Source organism: Nipponia nippon, unplaced genomic scaffold (genome assembly GCF_047370975.1).
Source record: "Nipponia nippon isolate SJK-2023a ecotype South Korea unplaced genomic scaffold, ASM4737097v1 scaffold_3, whole genome shotgun sequence".
In the NCBI taxonomy this organism is placed as follows: domain Eukaryota; kingdom Metazoa; phylum Chordata; class Aves; order Pelecaniformes; family Threskiornithidae; genus Nipponia; species Nipponia nippon.
In genome coordinates this window covers 38,174,226-38,198,763 of record NW_028262347.1, presented here as the reverse complement: position 1 = coordinate 38,198,763, position 24,538 = coordinate 38,174,226, and the positions used below count along the sequence as shown (strand labels likewise).

General features: G+C 44.5%; 1 protein-coding gene across 1 annotated transcript in view; it reads left to right on the top strand.

The window, feature by feature from the left end:
* The first annotated feature begins 19,729 nt into the window (after positions 1-19,729).
* Positions 19,730-24,538, top strand: part of WIF1 (Wnt inhibitory factor 1) — a 43,431-nt gene continuing 38,622 nt past the window's right edge. Inside the window, exons 1-2 of the mRNA XM_087765645.1 lie at positions 19,730-19,923; positions 20,029-20,168. Coding sequence (XP_087621771.1) covers positions 19,791-19,923; positions 20,029-20,168 — 273 coding nt within the window. The 5' untranslated portion in view covers positions 19,730-19,790. The remainder of the gene's footprint in view (positions 19,924-20,028; positions 20,169-24,538) is intronic.

The window sequence follows — 24,538 nt, the reverse complement described above, 5'->3', positions numbered from 1 at the left end:
CGCCGGAACTGACGCGTGCGCACTCGGCTGTGGCCTAGACCTGCCTGTCACCCCGCCGGCACCGCCCACCGGGGCGGGGGCGGGGCCTCGCGCGGCGGCGGCGGGAGCGGCGGCGGCCCGGCGGAGCGGCCCCCACCCCACCCCCCGACCCCACCCGGCGCCGGGCCCGGTGCGGGGGTCGCCCCGCGGCCGGAGGGGCGGGGAGGGCAGCCCCGGAGGCGTTTTCGCCGGGGCGGGGAAGCGGCGGCGTGCGGAGCCCCCGCGGGCCCGGGGCCGCCGAGCTCGGAGGTGCGAGAGCGGGGGGCGGCTGGGGCTGGCGGCGGCGGAGCTGGAAGGGCGGGTCGAGCCAGAAGCGCGCCGCGTTACGCCCGCCTCTAAACGGGCGTTAAAACGTGATCGCAGGCGGGTGCCCGCTTGTCTGAGGGTGAACGGCGGGGAGAGGCGTCAGGGCGAACGCGGGGCACCTTCCCGCGCCATCTCCGGGTTACGGACTCAGCCCGACGGCGGCTGAAGACATGGAAGGGCCGGGCAGCGCGACGGATCCCCGCGGAGGGCCCGGTGGACTTTCCCCTGTCGGCAGTCCGGCGTCGGGGCAGGGCGGCTGCGGGGGGACGGGGGGCGGGTAACGGCGTGAGGGCTCCGGGAGGCCGCGTCCCCGCCGCCAGCGGCTGGGCACCACCCTCCTGAAGTTTGCAGTTGCCGGGATGCATGTTGCTCTTTTCTGTGGGAAAGTACAGTCCTTCAGATGCATTGCAGTTGAAACTATCCGTCTAGCTATATACAGAAGTGCGTACGTGTCAAAATGGTTGTGCCGATATAAGGAGATGTGGTACTGGCGTTTCTCAGAGCACGAGGTGTGCGTTGGCCCTTCTGGATCGGCGCTTTGGCCGCAGAACCTCATGTGGGGGCTTCAAAACCTCCTTCTGACCTGTGTGTATCTGTCCGCCCCGAATGACAAAACCCTGGGCTCACCTACTGCTTATCCTAAGTGCAGGAGGCCGAGTTTCCATTTTGACCTAAATCTGACTGGCCTCATAACACCACGTGCAGGAGTGGTCCAGAAACAAGATCCAACTGCAGGAACAGTCGTACATTTCCCCCTCACAGTCTGCTGCAGCCAGGATGGCGTGGATGTGCCCTGCTAATGTCAAAACTGAAGTTGCTAATCTTGTTATTGAGGAACATTTGGAGGGCAGGAGTTAAGGTAGCTGTGAGGCAGCTACGTGCTGAAGATCAAGCCAAGTCTACAGAGCTAGAAGAGTGGCTTGAAGCCATCTTTCAGGATGATGGTGGTGATGATGATGAATGGTGGTGATTAACTCCTGTACCCCACCCTTCATTTCTGGCCAGCCACACCTGGGAATGCAGAACCCATCCTATTGTTCATCTAAGCCTCCTTTAGCACAACTCTTCTGAGGCTAAGAAGCCTCAGAACAAGGGTCTGTATTACTGGTGTGCTCTACATGGCACCACTGTGCACAGCCTCCTCCTTGTTTACCCGGCAGAGGAACCATTTTACAAACAGCAGTATTGTGCGTTGGAGCAATGCACAGAACTCCAGCTGTAAGGAAGATTACACGCAACATGAACTCCGTTGCACATTAAACCGCTAACGTAAATGCACTTGCTCTGACCTATCTCCCAATCTATAGTAGCTAATTGATATCCCAAATGCTATGAGAAATGCTTCTGATGTTCCACTCCTCAGTGAGAAGCAACCCACACCTTCCACCAGGTATTTGGGATACATGTTTGAATATGCCTCCCCACGTTCAGTGCTTACCTCTGGCTTCCTACGACACTGGCCAAACCAACAGCAGTCAGTCCCAGACCAGGTACCATTCTGACAAGCACACTTCTGGCTAGTGCCCGCTTGGACACTTTCCTCCTATTAGAAGAATGTATGCTGTCCTACAAGAGGTGAAGAACCTGTGATCTTACGAATGCAACTCATATGTTCTGTCTGTTTATTACAGCAAGGGCATGAGTTAGTTTATAAACCTGTTTACTTAGCAGCAGGAGGGCAGTAAATACTATAAATTGTTAACAGTTGAATCATCTCCTGCAGAACTGTAGCATGTAGATACACAGAACAGCTGACTGAAAAGTCTGTATATTCCAAGTCATACTTTAAAATCTGCGTGCCAAAATATTTTGAAATGTTTCAAAAATATGTCTTCTGGTTGATACTGAAGTAAGGATACTTCCACTACCAATCCAAAATCTCCACATTTTTTAATAGTATACATTAGTATCAATAATATCAATACCTCATTAGTATCAATACCTCCATGTAGTAAATTTTTAAGTAGATACTTTTTTAATGGTGAGTGTTGTCTGCAGGGAGTGTGGAGACTGTCCTTCATCAGGAAAAAACTGGCTGTTGGTTTTTGAATAAGACATTTTGTTTTATGTTTTCCCTCTCATCCTTAAAGGACTGGTGTTCTCAGGAAACTGCCAGTTCTTCCGTTCGGTGAAATGGTGTTCTTCTGGAAGTTAGCAACCGCATTTGTGTCAACCTCATTGGACTGGGATTTGAAGTTGTATCTTAATACCTCTTTTACTTTTCTTTCCTGATTCCAAGATTGCATTTTTTAAGCACTTAGAATCTATGAATGACAGTTGCCTTTCTAGGGTTAGCACATCTCTCACCGCAGCTTCCTCTAGCAACTAATGCAACCCGGTCTCTATACAACTCACTGTTGCGTACCTGAAGCATTCAGAAGTCATGAATCACATCTAAAAGAAATACAATCCTCTTGTAAAACTCGCAATATTGTAAATGCTGGTGTCTTTCTATTTACCTTTTGATTTTTGAGCCTTAAAGTATGCTCAAATCACATTCACATTCTCTTTGGAATGTGATGTTAATGAATGTGAGTGTTAATGAGGAGTAGGAATGTGCTTTTCCTTTCTTTTTTCATAAAAGTGGAGGTTGTCACACAATCGCAGAACTCCAGGAACAAGTACAGTTACTCTTAAGACAGTACGCATAGGAAGAAATCACTCTTCACTATGAAAACAAACTGTATTAATCTATTTTTAAACATATTTACTCTCGTTTATCCAGTTGTTTAAAATACTACATGATGAATGTGAAATAGCTTTCTGCTTATAAAACTGAATGGGCTTTCTACTAAGAAAACTGATTTTTAAATATTACAGTTGCTGCCACCATGCTAGTTCTGTGTGAGCAGACTCACTTGCATGTCCCTCTTTTAAGTTCTTATTTCTCCTCCTTACAACTTCCATGTGAGTTTTTGTAATGAAAGCGAATCCATCTTTGTTAAAGTTAACAGTGGTGTAACGGTACTAATACGTACCATTTGTTTATGTATTGACCATGCCGTTCTGCATGTGAGCCTGTGTGTTTTGCTGATACATCTTTTGCTGATGCGCTTTTCTTTCCTGAGGGCATCTTATTAATGTTCAAAACGCCTATGCCGTTTCTTGCCTTCGCATTGCTGCTTATTTGTGGCTAAGATGTGGGCACCTGCAAGGTATCTAATGTTCACGTTTCCCATGTGGTGCTGGAATATTGGCATATTGCAACAGCGTGAGCACAGTGTGCTAGATACCCTACGTCCCGCAAAGAGGCCATGTGTTTCCAGATTACAGTTCGTGCCTAAGTGTCCCACAGTAGTTCCACAAAGTGTGTGATGACCTGCTATGACTGCAGTTCTTGTCACTAAAAGTGAACCATCTTAGTTCATAACTCTGAGACTTCAGAAAGCAACGGAATCCCCTCCTGCAGTTAATACTTTGCCTTTTATGTAACCTGTACTGATCCACAGAATAGCGCGTTCTCAGTTGGGTGTTCATCCCTGATCAGGTCATAAAATTCCTGGCTCACTTTATTATGGCTGTATTCCTGGGCACCGGCCATTTTAGTGGGACTGTTGGAGGCATTACTGCTGATTCTGTATGTTGAAAAAAAAATCCACAAAGCAGAACTCCAAATCCTTAAGACTGGCTTAAAAAAATGTATTTACTTAAAAAGGACAGTTTATTTATGTATAAGTCTTGCACTAAAATTTGCTTTATGTGTTCAGTTCTTTTCTCAGGAACCAGAATGGCTAGGTATATTTGTTTTAAAACCTGAGCCTGAGCTGTCCAACTCCCCAGGAACTGAGCTTAAAGAAGAATGCCAGCTATTGGAAGACAAGAGATTTCACGACAAAGCGTGACAAAGAAATAATAAGAAAAAAAGCTAATAGGAAAAAAAACAACAATAGAGACAAGGGCTTTAGAAATAAAGAAATAATAGTGGCTAAAAGCTGATGCTCATTATGGTAGTCAATTTTTACCCTCAAGCCTCTTTTTTTTGTGGGAAGCTAGCAGAAACATTGTAGTTACAGAGAGGCAAATGTATGAAATCATGAATGCAGATGAATGGTTGAGAGGCCCATCCTGAAGTTATTCAGAGAGAATGGATAAATCTCATAAGCAGGACAGTATCAAAATGTCACTCAGCTGTTGGTCTCTAAAACGTTCTTGCCCTGTTATCTTAAGTCTCAGATTACTTGTTGCTAGAAGACTGCTGCATGCTGTAATAGTTCTAAGTGGGTGACAAATCAGTTGTGTAATTCATTCTCTAAAGCATTGCAGTAGATTATATCCAGAGTATTTTGTTTAAATTTCAAAACGAAAAAGTGAAGCTGAGCTTCGTAGTCAGGCAGAGTATTTTTCATGTTGGTCCACTACTCTTAACATACAGAAACTCTGGCTAGGTAAAACATGTATTTGCCACCCAGAATTGGCAGAGTTACTTCTACATATGTATAATACCCTACCAGCACGGTTGTAGCCAAAAGTTGTGGCAATATGCTATTCTGGCTTTTGAGCATCTACTTTCCTATTATTAGGTATCCCTTGCACATATTTTCAATGTCTAAGGAATGATAAAAACTAGAGATGCATCCTTAATCACAGGAGAATTCTGGGAGGAGATCCCGTCTGTCCGAAATCCACAGAACCCTGAAAATATGGAGATGCCTCATTTCCTGCATTCCTGTACCTTTCTTACTTAAGCAAATACCTGTGAGCACCACGCAGGATGCAGGCATGTTGAATATACCTGAGGAGACGTTTTTGTGATATCCTAAACAACCTTTAATATGGGCGTAGACATGGCACTCTAGCCTGGGACCTTGATAGTGTTTGGCAGCAACATGAACAGTAGTGTAGACATAGCCACAAAGCGCTCACTGTTTACAGTTACATCCCTGACTTTGATCCAAGGCTAATGTCTTGAAAACTTAAGTTTATTTCATTCATCCAATAATGTTTAAAAGAAGAGCCATCATTCATGGAACAGAAAAAATGAAGTTTACATTTTACATTTTCATTTAAAGCTAATTGTGTAATGCATTTCTTGTGCCACAAAGCCCTAATTTCAGCTTATTCAATGAATAAGCAGAGTATAAATACATACAATAGACAAAAATAATCAAATCAAAGAAGTTCAGAATAGTCCCACCATTCTGCTTTCCATCCATGTCATTTGGCTGCTGCAAAGCACTAAATTCAATGTGTTCCAAACAATTATTGGCATTACTGTCTATGCTTGTTTAGCACTGGGAGACCTGACCCAGTTCCGTTGCTCTCTGGTACCTAGCACTGTGCAAACACAAGAGAAGATACTCCCCGTCCCTTCAGTACACGCTTGCCTCCATCACCTCCCACCTGAACTGCAGGTAAGATACATCAGCAGGAAACCAGCAGCCCTTGGAAAATCCCATGTTTCTACAGAAAGCACTTGTATGTCTCAGCAGTGCAGACTGCCACAAGCATCTCAGTCTCTCCTGCTCTCAGCTTCTTATTGAATATTGAATCAATCCTTCTGTTGCTAGTGCTCGCTGGTGTGGATCTGGTGTATTTAAAAGATTTCCTTAAGCCTTGTAATTTCCACTGTCAGTAACTCCACTCACATAGAAAATTTCTCCCATAGAGGAAGGAAGAACTTCCATAAGAACCACTCACAGACAATGGGAACAAAGTCCCACTGGCCCAAAGGACTACCATTTCCTACTCAAAGTATGTGCCACATTTCTAGAACTTCGTTTTCTTTCATAAAAATCAAGTACATTTAGGGAGCGTTAACAACAACCAGTTTTGGGCCTACAGGTAAGTTATCCACATCTCCATCTAAAAGTAGCTTGGTCCTACCTGAACCCAAGCTTCTGTGTCGCACATCATGGGAGTCTCTAGCATGCACCACACACTCCGGTTGTCTAACACATGTAGACGTCATCGTTGCAGTCAGTTCCCCTCCATGAGAATGTTGCACTGGAAGTTTTCCTTCACCACTGCTTAGCTGTCCTCCCCAAACTGTGCTGCTAATGGCTCCTGCCCCATTGCTTCAGCTTCTACTCTGTGGGGTATGACATGGCAGCAAGCCCAACGGTGTGCCACATTCTTTCTTCAAAGGTGCTGAACTCAATATGCCTCGTCACTCAGCAGGAACATGGCCAATGCATGGCAGAGAGGACCAGATTTCACCATTGTGAAATGGTCTGCCTTCTGCTCAGGAAAAGGTGGCTATAACCCCAATAGACGTTCTCCCCCTCCTACTCCTCTTCCATTGACCCAAATGTAAGCAAAAAGTAAAGTGTTCTTCAGAGCCGAGCTACTTTGTTGACACTGCTGAGCATCTTGGTTGGAGAATGGAGGTAGGGATGCCAAGAAGCTGATGTCCTGGCCCCACAGTAATGTCCTCCAGTTATGGAGCCTTTTGTTCTTCACTCTGCATGATCACTACAGCCCAGAGATCTGCCTCTCCTATGTCAGACTTCATATGAAGGCTGGATCCTTCAAGTCCAGGGTGTACCGTGTAGCATCCTGTCCAAAGGTGTTATTTAATTTCTCAGACCAGAGACACATCTGATAAACTACTCTTGGGTATTGTACCTGACCTGAAAAAAGATGGCCTTCACCTTGCTGAACTTGCATTAGAACTGCAGTCCTTTTACTGTAAACTGTTGGACCAGCTCCAATATCACTTCTGGGAAATCCTCACAGCAGCAAAACCCTAGTCTTCTCCCCGCATAGCCAGACAAGAGCAATGCTTTCTGCCAGCTCTCCAGCTCACCTCTCCATGCCTCTGTGATGAGTTGGCCTAGAGTGGAACACCTCCCTTTTCTTGTGGAAAAGAAGCATAAAAAGGAAAAAAAACAGAGCAATGAAACAGGGAAACACAGTAGAAACACGAGAAAGAGTATCAGAAAGAAGTAAGAAAGGTAAAAGGAACAGAAGAAAGCAGAGGGAAGACTGGAAAGTAGTAATAGCAAAATACACAACAAATTAAAAGCCAAATACTGAAATGACTGCTTCATACCACATGAGGCTTTGTAGGACAGTGCAGAGGTGTTCTTATGAGGGATCCTAGAGGAAATATTTGGAGGAGCTCTATGTGCCTATGGGATGAGGGAGGACAGGGGAAAGAAGGTGTTTTTCTGCTATTCATCCACGCTGTGTAGGGAGCAGTAGGTGGAGGAGTGAACTCTCTTCTCATCCATACCATGACTTCATCTGGAGTGCAGACAGTTGTGCTCCAGATGTCTATGGAAAAGGAAAATAGTACTTGCAAAGCTGAAGAATTGGGGGCCCGCAGTACACAGGTAACGAACCCTCTGAGCAACAGAATAGAGGCTCCTCTGACTTACCACTTTCTGTCATCTACAGACACAGGTTTCCCCTGGCTAAAATTAGTCCTTGTGAAAACTTTCTGGTAAAAAATAAACACAGCAGGAAAAATAAAATATTACCTCATATAACATGCGCTGAACAAAAAACTCTCCCCTGCAAAGAACCTGTGAGAAAGAATGAACCATCCATGTATATGGCCGATGTACTAGTGGAGGGTTTTCAGCCAGTTGTGATCTTAAAAAAAAAAAAAAAGCTTAAATTAAACACGCACTTCAGTGTTAGCAGAATAAAGGACCCAAATGACTCACCTAAGGTCATAAAGACGACTGTGGCAGAGCTGTAAACTGAGTTAATGTCATGAGGGCACCAGATGGGAAACGAAGAGCCTTGCTCTTTGCTCTTGGCTCTGCCACTGACTCGCTGTGTGGCAAATCACTTCCTCTTCAGGTGACTCAGTTTCTCCCATAGGCAAATGGAAATAATGATTCATCTTTGTAGAAGTCTTTTAAGAATGAAGATGGAAAATGTTATAGAAGAGCGAAGTAGGAATTGCATTCCAGTGCTCTCCCCAGCCCATCCTTTGTCCTCTTCTTACTGGATTTTTTGAAGAATGATGTCTCTGTTACTGTGAATGGTATTCTTGTTAGAGATAATAAAGCTGCAAATTATATGGCAAAAGCATGTTAATTAATTAAATGCTGGATGACTTCTATTATATGCTATAAACAAACAGAAGATGTGCTAAAAGAAAATTATCTATGTTGCAGAGTCAGGCAAAAAATGAAATGCCAGTTCACTACTCAATCTGGAGGAAAAAGCAGTATGTGACTAAGTAATTCTAAAAGTTGTCATAATATAAACAGAAACAAGGTGGGCATGTATTATTAGACCCTTAGAGGTGTGCTGAAATAGGCACAGCTAGAGGAACTGAATGAGAACATGTTAGATCATAAAAGGAAGATTATAATTTTAAAGTCAACAATCTTGTTTACAGCAGAAACAAGAAAACATATAGCAGTTCAGATAACGCACTATAAGAGGGCAAAAAGGAGTACAGGCCTTACTTTGTAGGTTGGTACCCAGGGAAAATGAATTAACCCTGCTACAAGCTTCAAGAAGTAAAATGGGGAAGACAGGCAAAGTTTTCAAATGAGCCTTTTGTAATGTATTCCTTATCTTCCAAGTGTCCAAGTTCAGATGTAGTTAAGACCAGTTTTTAGAAATGCTAATCATTCATAAATCTAAATGAAATTAATTGGAAAGCCATCTAGAAAACTATAGGAGGGAAACTTTTCCAGCTAAGATCTATAATAGCCATTATTAATTATTTGAATGAAAGTTTTCAATATCATACATGCAGATTTGCAACCTAGTGTACACCTGCTGTTTGTTACAACCATATGAAAATCCACAAACAGCCAGTTAGCCAGCTGTATCTTATACTGGCCAAGATGGTACCTTCAAATTAATGCTTAAATCTACATTTTACATATGCACATAATGTACATAATTTAGAAATTATGTTTCAGTTTTATTTATAAAATGTTTTAAACCCTCTGGCATTGAGAATATTGTGCAACCTCAGTAAAAACAATATCCAATAGGTCTTAAACATAATTTTGTTTTTGCTCTTACCCAGGCAAGTTTTCTGTGCTCCTTTATCTTAAGCTCAAGGGCAACTCCATGCCCATTCTTAGATACATCTGGACCTATTTTGGTCATCTGAAAGAATATAAATATATATATGAAGCTGAATTGTTCCATGAAAACAGTAGTTGCTTCAATTACTTCCATATATTTTGCATGATGCTATGACATTTATTTTATATCACTGCCTTGTAATTTGGTTTTAGCTTTCTTTTATAACGTATCTTTGCTTTCCGTGGCTTTTTTACTGACTCTCTGGAGCATTTCCTATTTAAATTATCATTTACTGAAGCCATGCTTTAGGACCTATTACTCCTTGCTCTTTCCCCTAGGAAACATTTTACTATGCACAGTTCAGCATTTTCTGTATCATTTTACATCATTCATATTGACATTGTGTTGGCTGTACAAGTTCCCTCATTCATTCTGTTAACTGTGGAAGTCTGAGCCCTTTTAATCTATCTGTAGTTGTCATTAGGATTTTCTGAAGAACTCATGCCAGGCAAAAGTCTCTAAATACATGTTGTAGATAATGTATACATTTTAATGCTCTCGTTACCCATCTGTTGCTCTCAGAATTCACGTTTTACTTTCAACTTTTCCATAATCTCACATTATTTCTTCTTCTTTTAACATCTGGTAATGCTGTAGTGCTGTAACTTATGTAATGAATGGATTGCTGAGGATACATACAAATTCCAGATACTCCATCACTCCCTTCACTGAATCTCTTCCTTCTATGAGTTTCTGTATTGGATTTAATTGTCTTGGCATACCCACTCTGCTTCGCCTGTTTGGTACTCACTGTGGGGTACTCAGCGCTACACGAACTATGCAATTCAAGAACATGCTGTGTGTAAAGGAGAACATTCACCTATTAACAAACATGCTACGAGGTTGCTGTTCTCACTCTGCGTCAGGTGCTGCCTGTGTCGTTTGGAACCAAAAAGGCTCTTTTGCATTCTCTACAATCTGCCATGTGTGTAAAAATATTTCTGGGTCCTGGCTATTAGGCAAACCTCCATCTCCAGGAATTAGTAAGACAAAGAGAAATCCCAGTGTTGAGCTTTCTAAGCAGTGTAGTCCTTTTGTATCTATCTCATTCAGGCACCCACTGTCACTACCTGCCGTACACACAACCCCAAAAGTCCTCTGGAATGCCTGCTGCTTTCAGTAAAAAAGCAGCACCAGCCATCTGCAGAGATTCAGAATTCTCTCATTTTCTCAGAATACCCTATTTTAATTAGATAATTTTCAGATGTGTCATTGAGTAAATATGGAAGAACTTTAATGCAATTAAAAAGGTTTGTAATTTTTGTGTTTAATGCCAGGCATGTCATATTCTTTTGCTGATTGGATCCTCTCATAGTTTTTGAATTTGCCAACACCCTGTCCTTCTACATCTGTTACTGCGTTTCTTCTCTCAGCTTTCTTCCCTGCATGTTGAGGATTACAACCCTTGGCATTCAGTTCCTCAGCTCCTTCACCCTTCATTACCAAAGGGACTGAAAAGCCTTTGCCCTCAGTCCAGATGTTTTGATTCTGTGTTCCCACTCCCACAAGAAACCCACCTCTTAGTCTGCCCCATGCTGAGGCAGTGGAAAGTCCACAAAGATTTTATTCCCTCACATGCAAGAAATGAAGCTTAGCAAGTGTAATAAACATTATCAGTTAGAAAACAAAAAGTGGCACATGAATGGCCCAGGGAACAGAGAAATTAAAACTTCTCTGGCAGAAAATAATTTCCTGGGGAAGGAATATTCCACAATTAGAGAATGTAAGAATTATAAGTTCTTGATTTTCATGGTATAGTTCTCTGTTGTTTCAGATCACCTCAGTGTGTTAATTTTTTCCTCCATCTAGCTTTGCCTATAGCTCAATATACTTAACTCGTCATGTTACACAGCTTCCCTTGTATTGAGATGTGTCGGTACACCTTTGTCTGCTTGCCGTGTAAGCAGAACTGCCGCATGCCCTATCTTCTGCTAACATGTGGATTTTGAATGGGGCTCCTAAAAAGCACTCCTTCAGGGTTTCTCATATGTATGCTCCCATCTCTCTGGCTGCATGGTAAGGAAAGCAGCAAAATTAAGGAGTCCAAGGGGGTTTGCTCCAAGGAGAAAAGTAACCGTATTCCCCGTTCTGTAAAAACATTGCCAATAGGCTGTGTTTTTTTTTTTAAAAAGTGGCAGGAAAGGATGAGCTGACAAATGAGCAGCTCCCCACAGTGTCATACTCCTGACACCACACTCATGAAACGCAGGGTCCAGGCGGTCCTGCTCCGAACATGAACCACTTGATGTTCAGTTGTATCTCCTGATGCTGTCGTGAGAGCTGTGCGGTATGGCAGCGCCGGGGCCCGGGGCGATGCCTCAGCAGCAGCTGCACAGTCGTTCCGGGAAGAAGGGGGCGTTGAAGATATATAATGAGACAGAAATTCTGGCTCTCTTAAGTCCAACCTTCCCCATGCTGGAACTGGTAAGGAGACAGAAGAGCAAAGGGTGGGCAGGGCAGGGATCCTGATACTCAGTTCAGAGTTTCGGTACAACATGAGTCAGGCACGTGGGACTCATATAGTACTGAAACTCTTCTGTCTCCTTACCAGTTCCAGCATGGGGAAGGTTTGAACTGGGAGGTGAATGGGGCCGTGCTCCCCTTTGTTTAGCACTGTTCAAAGTATTGCGTAGCTTCTCATATAGCACGTCTGGATCCTGCTCTGCATAGTGTACAAAGGCAGCAGGAGAACACAGTTGAATGGCTGCGCTTCAAAAATCACATGATTTTTGGATTATTTTGTTCTCCCTTGCAGTTGAATGCCAGAGGGGAACATATGGCCCAAAGTGATTTTTTCCCACTTTACAATTCACATATTCTTTACCATATGTGAGGCATTATTTCATGCTATGGCATCTGTAATCCCTCCCATGTCTATTCTTCTCTACCACAGGATGGGCAATATAGATTTTGTCTTTCTGCTCCTAAGGCACTGTCACTCTGATGATCTTTTCAGACATTGGCTATAGTTTTCCAAGAATGTTCCTAAAAGGTTTTGATGTGCTTTTTTATTATTTCTGTGAGAAACTGTAATGTTATCTTTAGTTTTAACTTTGATTCTGTAAGCGCTTGAAGTTTTCTTGCTAGGCAAGTCACAGACCACTCAATTAGTTATCAAAGAAGCCTGCATGATCCCATAGTCGCAGAATTTGAGCTTTTAATCTCCAGTGTATGACATACGCATCAAAGGCTTTGTGGGCAGCCACATTCAGCAACAAATCATACAGCTCTCATACATTTCATTCCTTTTCAGTGAGCAATATTTATCAAATCCGCCCATTATCTCCTCCAACAGATGTAGATGTTAAACTCTCTGAAGCTGATGTTGCAGGTAAGTAACTTTGATAAAAGAGATGGCTTCATTTGGTACAATACAAGAATAATTTTGTAAAGGATGCATTTCTGTCAGCTGCTATTCATGTTCTCTGTCATTTCTAAGGTAGAAACTTAATTGCATCCACTCTTCTCTCCTTCTTCCCTTTTAATTTTTACTTTGCTAAGATCTTCTAGCTTTCTAAAATTCCACTAAATTCAGTGTTGCTTAGTGTAAAACAATGTCCACTAGAGTGGAAAAAATAAATCCCAATACCTCTTTGTAATATCTAAGAAGATTTGTCCCAGACAGACGTAAGTAACTGAGACTGTCAAAAAAAGAGCTAAGAGAGAGTTAGTTTATGCAGAAATGGGATAATGAACAGTGCTAGCAATCTCAGAGGGTACTGAATCTAACACAGACTGGATTACTACAGTTTGCATCTCATGACAGATTGATTTTTCTGGCTGAGAAGGTGTAATTGTCAACTGAAGTTCCCCCTGCATTTGGGGACATCTAGGGAAAAGTAATTCTATTATATGTAATAATGCGTGAGGACAGACTGCGCTTCTGTCACAGACAGGACATTTAGAGGATGTCTCTTTTTTTCCACTCTACTACTAACTGCTTGCAATAAGATATTAAATACGCTTTGAGACATTTACTTATCTGTCAAAATTGGTAGAAATCAACTAATCGGTTCACAGACATTTTGCACATTGTATAGATGTCATTTTCATAAGAAGCTAAGCTAAAAAATAAAACAGTGTTCTCAAGAAAAATCAGTGGTGTGGCCTCATGAACGGCACTTGCTAACATATCCCTGAAAAGAGCATCGCAAAGGTAACGAATAGCCAGGGAAAGGGAAGAAGAATGACCAGGAACATGGAAAAGATCTGATATAAAGAGAAAGCAAGGATGTGCACTGTAGAGAAGGGACAAACAACTCGAGTCATGATAATATTTAGAGCACTAAGTAGTGGAGAGCAGAAGGGTAAGGCTTTCCTTAGTCTGCAAACCAAGAGAATGCTCATGGAAAATAAAATAAGGCAATTCAAAACTGGGAGAAGATTTCCTCTTCGCCCCCAGAATGGCCAGATGGACTCTGGAATTGATTGTGTCTGAGAATAAGCTAAAACCAGTGCCTGGAACAGCCTGGCAGCCTCCTGGCAGCCTCCAGCGCTTCTCCAAGGTGGGACCCTGTGGTGGCCCGGGTCCGTGCCGCGGGTCCCGGCGCTCTGCCTAGTGCTGCCTGGCTGCAAGGAGTGCTGAGCCCAAGTCCTGAGCCAGAGCATCCCCTCGACGAGCTTTCTTCCCATGAAAGTAGGGCAAACACCTGCCCTTTGCATCACCCCAGAAATCCACCCTGGTAAACAGAATGACACAAAACCAGGATTTTTCTGTCTTCCGCAGAAGAGCCGGTGTGGGCCACCAGACCCTGGACCACCCGCCTGAGCTAAGGCTGCCATTTCTAGGCAATGTCCCATCCTCTCTCAAAGAGCACAGGACAAAATACCTTGGTGAGATGGTAATGTGCTCTTCGTTCACTAAAAAGTACCACAGCATTTTCATAAATGCAAGGAATAAAAGGAAACTCATAAGAATTGTTTTATATATATGCATTTCAAGACACAGTTTTCCTTTAATTATTTCCAAGAATAATTCACAGATAAATACTTCAATGCAACTTGGGTAAATTAATTTAATTTTTAAGTCCAATTGCTAATCTTATAAATAGGAAAAGTACAATAAAATATGTTAACACTAAACTAATGTAACTAGTTTAGTATGTTTTTCAGTTTTTTTAAGGACATAAAATTTTCATGATATATAAATTTTTCAAGGAAAAAATCTATAATCAAGATTTGAGAAAACTGAAACAATTGAAAATACTTGCATAGAAATGATTTTTAAAAATTAAATAAAATGGAAAACAAAAGGCCTGCTTTCCATTGTTTAAAATTACTTTGGTCTGATAGTTTTGAAACAAGTGTTCGTGTCCCTCAGGCAAACACAAAATCAGTTTCCGAACTGGAACTTGCAACTTGAAGCACAGTTAGAAGTCATGTCACCAGGAGAAAGAGCTGGGAACAGATGCCTTCAGGCTAATAGCAATGATCAGTTTTGGAATTAATTGATAAAATAGTTAGTGTGCACTGTTCCTTTTAAAAATGAAACCATTAAAGTCTCAATTTACTACAGTCTATTAGAATAGTGAAAACTAAACTAAAAATTAATTAAATTAAAGCAGTGTGTATTTGCTACTGCCGTTTAAAAGAAGGTTAGATCGGCTTTTTTAAAAGCTGAGAAATGGTACAAAAGTTATTAAAAAAACCCAGCATTTAAAAAATTGCAAACTCAACGATTCAAAAACTTTTAAAACTCCCAGAATGAAGATTGTGCACGTAGCACATGTTCGTGCATCATAAGACGGTAGCTAATAATCCACTTGCAGAAAACAAACAATGATATTTCATTTTCTCCAAACTCTGCATCATCTGGCCCTGTTCTTCCCTGTCTCTCTGGGATGCTGCAGACAAGACTGAAGATCTGATGTCAGGCACCCAGAAATGAAGAACAAAAACTGGTGACTAGCTGGGAAAAAGAATGAAGTAACTCGCCTATTGCCATATAGGAACATGACAGAAACAAGGACAAGGACATCTCTCTAACTTCTTTAGCGATGTGATAATTTTTAGTACTGCAAACTCCTGTCTCATTTGCTTTTAAACTTCTCAGCGTCAGCAACAAATCAGGCAACAGGTCTAAAAATGATTGTCTTCTTTAGCACCAAGCCTGGTTCAAAGCCAGATCAATTCCATGCTCTCCAACGGATGAGCCAAGAATATTGTAGGAAAAGAAACAGAACAGATAATGAACTGTATCGTAAGTGATATAAAATAGGAGACCTCTCCTCTAGAGTATGTGATGTTGCAACCTTCAGAGTGTTACTTTAACATAGTTTTTAATACTACAATATAGACTACGTTCTAAGATAAATAATTGGAATGTGATATTCAGAATAATTGGAGGTGCAGTCTTAGATTTCCCATTTGAATTTTCAGAAACTTCAACGTATTCCAATTCCCGCAAAACTGATTTTTCTAATAAAAGTAGTTCCATGATTTTTTTTTTTGTCCTGCCAGCTCTTAATGCCAGTTGCCTTGGCCTAACCAGAAAGAATTTAAGGGGATCTAATTCCCAATGAATAAACTTTTTTTCTGCTGAAATTGGCAGGAATTTTGTGATTCACTTCAGTGTGTAAACCCAGTGAAGGCTGAGCACTTCTGAAAATCCTGCTGCAATTTGGCATCTTCTTCCTTATTTAAATTGTGCAGGTGTTAGTTATTATCTACCAATGTTCACCACAAAGAAACCAATAAATAAAATATATATTTACTATTTCTGTACACCTGAGGTGAAGCAGCATGTATAACCTTTGGGATGAAAATTATCACCTCAGGCCATATTTATGCCCATTACTGTTACTATTCATGCCTTCTTCTCCTTCTTTTTATATTAGTCATAACTGATGATCAAAGGGCATCAGGCACTGACTTCCATATCCCTCCCTAGATATATCATCATTCAAACCATCCATTCATTAATTCATTCCAAGGCTGTCATCAGGGGGATGCTGTCAGCTGCAATGAATGTCAGAGCAGGCCACAAATGCACTCTATATGCATGCCTATGAAAGTGAGTGGGTCTTGAAGCCACATTCACAACAGAGTTCTGTTTTCATGTATGTTTTCCATTTCATTAAACAAAGAACCACAAAACGTTCGCTCTTCCAAATGTATTCCCATCCACTCTCCATAGGGTTCTCGACTCACTTTAAAAGTGACTATGATTCCCTGAAATACGTCGTGTAAGTTAGGAGAAAGAGACGTTTAAACAGGGGATTGAGAAGAAATATAACAAGCTTTTACCTAGATCTTCACGTTGAATGCAAGCAGGCAGTATGAATACAAGCTTTGCAAACCATATCCTCAATGAATCTCATGGTGGTACAATACTACAACAGAGAGAAACCCGGGAGAACAGACACTGCGGTACAACAGGCCAGTCTCAGCACTAACACAGGGCTCACCTAAGCCGTGGTGGATGTTGGAGAAGAGACACATGGCGTGCAAACACGCACAGAGGTGTATATGGGCTAGGATAATCTGTAGATACAAATACATACCCACTGAACGGTATTTCGGTCACTACTTACTACTTATTTCTGCAGAAAGTAAGCCGATCGCTACTGCATTTTTCACTCGGGAGCATTTCTATTGTACCATCACAGTTTCAGAAATGATGTTCCAGGGTTATTATTTGGCAATTAAATTCTCTTCCTTTGCTAGAAGAAAGGCCCTTTAAGTGACAAATAACAATGTAAATAATTGTATTAGAATATACAAAATTCTTACCGATGTTAAGGTCCCATTTTAACCTCTTCCTAAAGGCTTTATAGTTCAGATATTATTTTTCCCCACTACATTGCTCTTTAGTTGCAAACTTAAAATTGCGTGTACATTTTGAAGCTAAGAAAAATCAATCATATTTAATTCTCAAAATCAAAATATTTTTCTGCTTTCTAAAATCAAATCCGTTAGTAGCAAATTTCCAAAAATAACTGATAGCTGTTCTCTTACCGCTATCCCACACCTCCGCATGATATAACTTTATTTGGCAGGGGGTTTTTTGAACACCTCTCGCAAGCAAATCCCCCTACCTGTTTGTCCGGTTATTCAAGAGGGTCCCTAACAGCCCAGCCCGCGGGGGTGAGCCCCCCCCCCCGCCCCGTCGCGCCGCCGCAGCACCGGGAGCCGCCGCCGCCCCCGCCGCGCTGAGCCGCTCCCGCCCGGGCTGCAGCGGGCGGCTGCGGCCGGCAGGGGGCGCCCTCGCACCGCCGGGCCCCCGGGTCCTCCCGCCCGCCCGCCACGGCCGCGGCGGCGGCGGCGGCTTCCCCGGAGCGGGCGGGGCAGGGTGAAAGCAGCGGCCGTCAGCGGCGGGGAAGCGTGAATGGGAGAGCGACCTCACCCACAGCTGCCCTTCTAACCGCAGTGTGGTCAGCCAGGGGTAAGCACGGGTGAGCGTATACGATAAAACACATTTTACACAAAATGGTAAAGAAAAATAATAAATAATCACCGTTATCTGATAAGCATCTAGAGGTGGGGCATTTCTGCTAGATTACATGCGCTGACTCCAGCTTTTGGAGCCTAAGCTTTTCCAGCTGGGCAAGTTACTAGGGAACCACCTGAGGATTTGAAGTGTCTGCCAGCCTGCGTTTGCCCGCAAATGTGTTCCTGGGGTCCACTTCTGCAAGTCGCTCCCTCCTCCCCACCCCTAAAATGCACCGAAGCCGGGAGGAAAAGTGTTTGAAAGTGTTGGGAGGCGCACAGGTGCCTTACACGTACTTCAATATGGGAAATGTAGAGATGTAGTTTTGATGTTGTGCTTCATCATTACAGGGTACGAATGCATACCTGTACCTAGGTACACATACACACAATATGTAAATACGGGTGCTTCTCTCTGGTACGCATGTGCGCTCTTCTGGGAAATTTGACAATAAAATCCTGAGCAGACAGCACGACAGAAATGAGGGAGAGAACAGGAGCAGCGATACGGGGTTAGCAAAGTGATCAGAAGATGGCAGTGGCATCATATTCACAGCGGCAGAAGATTCCTCAGCAGGAGATGCAGGAAAACTCACCGTGGGAGTCAGTGGGATGGTGAGGTTGTTTCACGCGTTGAACCATAAACCTTTTGCTTAAAAAAATCACCATTACCAGTTTGGCTATGGTCTTCAGACATGGAAAAGAAAAATAATGACACAGCTCAGTACCTTTTCCCCGTGTGTAAGCTGACACGGTAAACTCCACCCGAATAGATCTGTCTGGAAAAGCAAAACCAGCCTCATGTTGTTTCCCATGACCTGAAGAATTCCATTTCAGGCAGTTAATCCAGAGGTAACTTTTGCCGTCACGCTGACAGGATGGGATGGAGCACAGCAGCACCCAAGGCAGCATTCACAGGCAAAAAAATTCATGGACCATCCAGCTCCTTCCAGAACATTACAGACAGAAACTTGGGGGTTTTACCCAAACTTCATCTATCCTGGTTAGTTCTAGCTTTTCAAAAAGGCTTGGTTTTTTTCTTATGAAAGAATCCAGAGAATTTAGAAACAATATTTTTTTTATTCCTTTAAAAGGCATGATTCTGTTTAAATAACTTTTTGAATAGAAAATTCTTTCAGCTTTACTAAGCTTCTATAGTGGGCCAGTTCTAGGTTCTGTCTAAATGACAGCATTTCAGTGTCTTCCAGAGTCTCCACTGTTCTTGAGACTTTGGGACAAACGCAAGGCGAAAGCCTTTTCTCTCCTTAGCGCGTTGTCGCATTCGCCGCGCGGGTCCCTGGAGCCGGGAAGAGCCGTCCCCGCTGCCCCGGCCGGCCGACGGCTCGCTCTGCGGCCTGGCCTGCCAGCGCGGGCGAGCCTCTCGCCCGGCTTTGCTGGACCCCACTGGGAGCCCCTACCCAACCGCACCCATTTCGGCGACGCTCCCCCAGGCCCTAACCCAAACGCCGCCTGCCCCAGGCGGCCCCGACGCACAGACGTGGTTTCTTCACGCCGGCGTGAGTTCCTTCACCGGTGCTTTTGTGGCGGCGGTGGTGCCGTCTTGATTTCCAGGGTGGCCCTGCGGGGCGAACAGCGGGAGAGGGGCAGGCGGCACCTCGTGCGCAGCATGTGCCGGGCACGGCGACCCTCGGGCACGTCTCCCGCCACCGAGCGGGCCTCGGTCACCCACCGCGTCCCCGCACTCGGCCGGGCCTGCGCCGGAGCGGGCGGCCCGGGGGAGCGGAGGGCCGCCTGCCCGGCTACGCCGTCGCTAGACGTCGCCGCGCCGTGCGGCCGCCCTCCGCAGCGGGGGAAGGACCCCGCCGCAGGGAGTTGGCCGGCACCGCGCTCCCCGCCGCCCCCGGCTGCCACCGCGCCCGCCCCGCCCCGCCCCGCGCCCCCCTCCCGCCGGGGCCGGGGCCGGGGCCGGGGCCGGGGCCGCCCCGCGGCAGAGGGCAGGCGCGGCCGGAGCGGCAGCGGCAGCCGGCGAGCCCCGGGCGGGCGGTGCGCGGAGCATGGCCCCGGCGGGGCGGCTGTGCGCCGCGCTGCTCTGCGGCGCCCTCAGCCTCTGCAGCCTGCGGGCCGCGCCGCGGCAGCCCGACACGCTCTACATGTGGATCGACGCCCAGCAAGCGCGGGTCCTCATCGGTAAGCGGGGCCCGGCCCCCAGCCGGCTGCCGCGGCGGGCGGGAGCCCTGCGCCGAGCGGAGCCCGGCCCGGCTGCCGCCTATCGCCCCCCTTTGCCTTTCGCAGGCTTCGAGGAGGATATTCTGATCGTGTCCGAGGGGAAGATGGCCCCCTTCACCCACGACTTCAGGAAAGCCCAGCAGAGGATGCCCGCCATCCCCGTCAGCATCCACGCCATGAACTTCACCTGGCAGGCGACGGGACGGGTAGGTGCAGAGATGGGGCCGCGGCGAGGGGCGGCGGCGGCTCTTTAAACCCCGGCAGGTGGTTTGGCTTTGGAATAGTTGAGGAAACCCTCTCCGAGGCGTGCCGGGGCGGCCTGCCCCCCTGCCCCTCGCCGGACCCGCCTGGGCAGCGCCTGAAGCCCCGGCGCCCCGCGGGGCCCCGAGGGCGGCGGGAGACGCGGCCAGGGGCACGGCGGGGTCCCGGGGCGAGGCTGTCCGGGGGTGGGCTTGTACAGTCCGCGGGAGAGCCGGGGGTCTCGGGCCCTGGAGAACCCGGCGGGCTGGCGAGGCGTGAGCAGGCAACCAGCCTTCGCGGGGAAGCCAGCAGTTGCCTTTAGTTGTAACAGAATTTTACCTGCCAGGAGTTACGGGGGTGCAACCTTCTTTCAACTTTCTTTAGCTTATGGACAAACGCTACAGGTTATTCATGGACCTCTGTGCACTAGATGTGCACGCTTAAGTGTGTCGTTCTCGTAAATAATGATCCTCTTCTGTTGGCTTAATTTTACCAAGTTTAATTGGAAAACCACGTAAATCCGCAGTGTATCAAATCCCTTTGGATTCTTTTGTTGAAAAGATAAGACTGCGTGACGTGTTTTCGTGAAGAAACATATGCATGGTTTGACGCACTGACAACATATGTTAAATTTGCATAAAGCTGAAACATGTTAGCATACATTATCATGGGTACAGAAAAAAAACATTGTAACATAAAAACGATGGATAAAATTAATTCATTTTTACAACGCTGGACATTGACTTTATACAATAAAGAGCTTGGTAAAGATGAAACAATATTTACCTTCAAATATTCGGTGAAAACTGGTTGTGTAATTCAGCTAATTGCAGCTTCACAAATCTGGTTGTGGTTTTGGTTGTTTTAAAATACTCTTTCTAACTACAGGACTTGTTTGACTTGGAGGTGTTGTCTGAGGCCCTGGTAATTTTTGCTATCCTCGCAAAGCCTTTGAGTTTAGGAAACACTTCACCTCCTCTTTTAGAGAGGGAGGGGAATGTGGAGAGACAAAACTTACTCACAAAGGCTCAGTGACTTGCTCAAGGTCTTTGGTGTTCCAGTCCAGCTTTACAAAGAAAACAACTTTGTATGCCAAGGGCTGGCATTTAAATATCTAGAAATAATTAGTGTGTTTTGGGAGTATATTTCCTGCTCCATTTCTCTGCCAGCTTCAGTTGCTGTCCGTGATAAAACTGCCTCCTTTTGGAAAGGAGGATTGAGATGTTAGATTGAACCCTGTCCTTCTTCTCTAGTCCTTTCTTGTGCTCTGCTGCCTACAGGTAGCTCATTAGGAAAAGATGGTTGTAACACTGATTTGGGTGAGGAGAGTCACAGGCTTAAAGGCAGCATAGACAAGTGTTCCCCTTGATGCAACTTGCAGGACGAAATCCCTTCTGAGCAGCAGCAAAGTTGTTTAACCCATTATTCCTCCTCCTCGTTGCTGAATTACTGAATTCCTGTTAGACAAAACATAATTAGTAAGTGAAATACCTAAATGGTTAAAGTAACATCATTGCTCTACTCTGTTCACAGCGTGTTAACTTTCAGATATTTATGGGTCAAACAAGTGTTAAAACTGAGAGGCTCTTCATCTGGAGATTTTATAATCCCATCTAGCGACTCCTTACAAGTTCATCTGCGTGTACAGTCAATGTAAACACTGGCACTCCAGTCTTATGGCTGTGGATATTTAGATACTTATGCAGGTCTGTAGACGAAGAGCAGGATTTCAACCAGTTTTTTTCAGTGTTCTGGTTTTTTTTTAAGTATACATGTTCTTAGAAGTTTCCATTGACACATCCAGGAAAGTACTAAGTACTTGCTACCTTTATTCTGGCAGAATACTTTTTTTCTGGGAATTTTGCAAGTCAGGGAAGGGGAAGTGGGAAGAGGAAGGGAGGGGAGGGAGGAGAGGAGAGAAGAGAAGGAGAGGAAAGGAAAGGAAGAGAAGAGGAAAGGGGAGAAGAGAGGCAAGAAAGGAAGAAGGAAAATAAATGGAAACTAGTTCTCTTTGAAAGAAGAAAGGCATTCAAGATATTGAAGTACTAGACTGCTTTCTGTAAAACAAGTGTTAACTAGCATACAGTTGTCTCCTGTTTGGTAAAATGGAAATAATTTCTTCTGTGAGTCTTGTATCTTGTGCCTTATAGACCTCCTAACCTTGTATCCCACTTAAGATTTGAAGATGTTTCTCTAGGTCTCCAAGGTTTTGGGGACTGTCAGTAGTATAAGCCACAGCCTCTAGCAGTAGCTAGACCCTTTCTGGTTCTATAGATATCTGGCTTCTCCTGAGTAGGTACAGGAGATCCTGTCTATGTCATTACATGGTTCCTAGCCCTGATAGCAACAAGACAGGGGAGTGAGAGAGCAGCTGGGTGGGTGCCTGGCAGCCAGCCAAGGTCAACCCACCACACCTGGGATCTCCAGCTGGGTAGGGCTCAGTCTCTCCTGACATGCACCTTGCATCCCTGTTTACACCTGTGGAAAGTGGGTATAAATATCCTGTGGGTAGATTCCATCTACCTGCTCCTGGGATAAATAATGATCTGAGTTGTAGGTGAGTAAATAATCCAACCCAGGGAGTGGCAATACTTCTCAGTGCTGCACTGATGTGTACATCCATATTCTAGTTCAAAACTGTCTGTTGAAAGGAACATACTAAGACCTAGATTATACGTGTATTCTGTGTAAACTGAAGTGGTAAAAACCCACTACATTTAGATGTTACGTTTCTAATACAGTGGCCTTTACACCCTGGATCCATTTTATGTGGAAAAGATTTTGTATGGTAAACAAAGAATTAAAGCCATTTTCACTGGAAAACATTAACCAAAGAAAAGCATTAGGTGCTTTTAGTCCTTAGTCCATTAGTTCTAATTAGGGGAAGCCCGAAATTTAAGGATCTGAAGGTGCTGAATACCTGCCTTTTTTGGTGAAGTCAGGATGAGCCAGGCGTTACGAGAAGGCTAGAGTACTGCAGAATGGGATTGTTTTGGTTTTGTGTATTTTATCTTTTTACCTAGGAATTTAAACATAAGATTACAGATGTTATGTTCTTTTCAGAAAAAATGTAATCTGGCTAAATTGGTAGTTACAAAGATTGCTCCTTGATTTGAAAGGTTTAAAAAAGCAAAAATCAGTGGTAATATATAGCATACAGTAGGCATCCATGTAACCACTGGCACTCACTGGTGCGCTTCTTGCTCTTATTCCATATGGTTTTTGCAAAAGAAAGAACAATGGCTTTTGGGGATCTTGTCCTCTGGGGAAGATTGCACTTAAAGACTTCCCAATGAGAGCGGAATAGACCCTATTGTGCTAACTAATGCTGCGGGATGTTTCGCTATGTCCACCAGTGGAAGGCAGCAAAGATTGCAGTGATACCATTATCTCTACAGCGTTTAGGAACTTATGACAGGTACTTAAGCTCTTAAGCTCCAAATCCACAAAACCCAATATGTATGCTTAACTTTCACTGAGACTTCTGACAGCAGTAAAGTTAAGTTCACATGTGAGTGAGTATTGGTGGGAGAGAACCATATCAAAAAAAGGTTGATCAGTGCACAGGAAGCCAGTGCTCAGTGACAGAGCAGCAGCCAGGCTGGTTTCATAGATAGGAGATGAAAAAAGAAACGAAAAAGCAAGCTGAAATTTTTGTTCTGTAGCAGTCTCTGGTCCGATCCACAGAAACAATCGGTCTGGGCCACAACCTGCCCAGGCTGCTTTCTTCCTTTCAGATATGGGAGAAGTATTTGGGGTCAGATGAATTATTGTAGCAGCTCACTTCCCACTCCCAACTGTCACGAGTACCCCACGGCTCCTCTCCTGTTGCACGGTTGAATGCATGCCCATGATGTGACCTCTGAATACTCAGTCCTGTGCTGGTGCGTGAATGGGACGTGGCCCATGTGACTGGAGGATGCGTGTATATATCTCATGGTGCATGGATATCGCATATGTATTACGTGTTGAAGAGGTATCCAGCCTCGTGCTGCTGGATGCATGCCATTTTGTGATATGGCAGTGGTGGTTCTGCCCTGTGACAGGAGATGTGCATATGCATGTGCGTACAAGGGGATCAAGTCTTTGGTCTGGGAGTGCTTCTGGTTACAAGAGCACAAGTGTCAGGAGGTAAGGGGGCATCCCAGCATGTAGTCCTCGGGGCCCTTAAAAGAGGGAATTGGACCTGTCCCTACTGGAAAGGCTGGGTTACTTCTGATCAAAGAGTTATTGATAACCTTGAGTAAAGCAAAAAGATGCCCACCTCTTAAGAAGAGGGGATATATGTCATCAGTGCATTTTCTAGCATTGTTTCTATATTGTAAAGTGGAGCTTA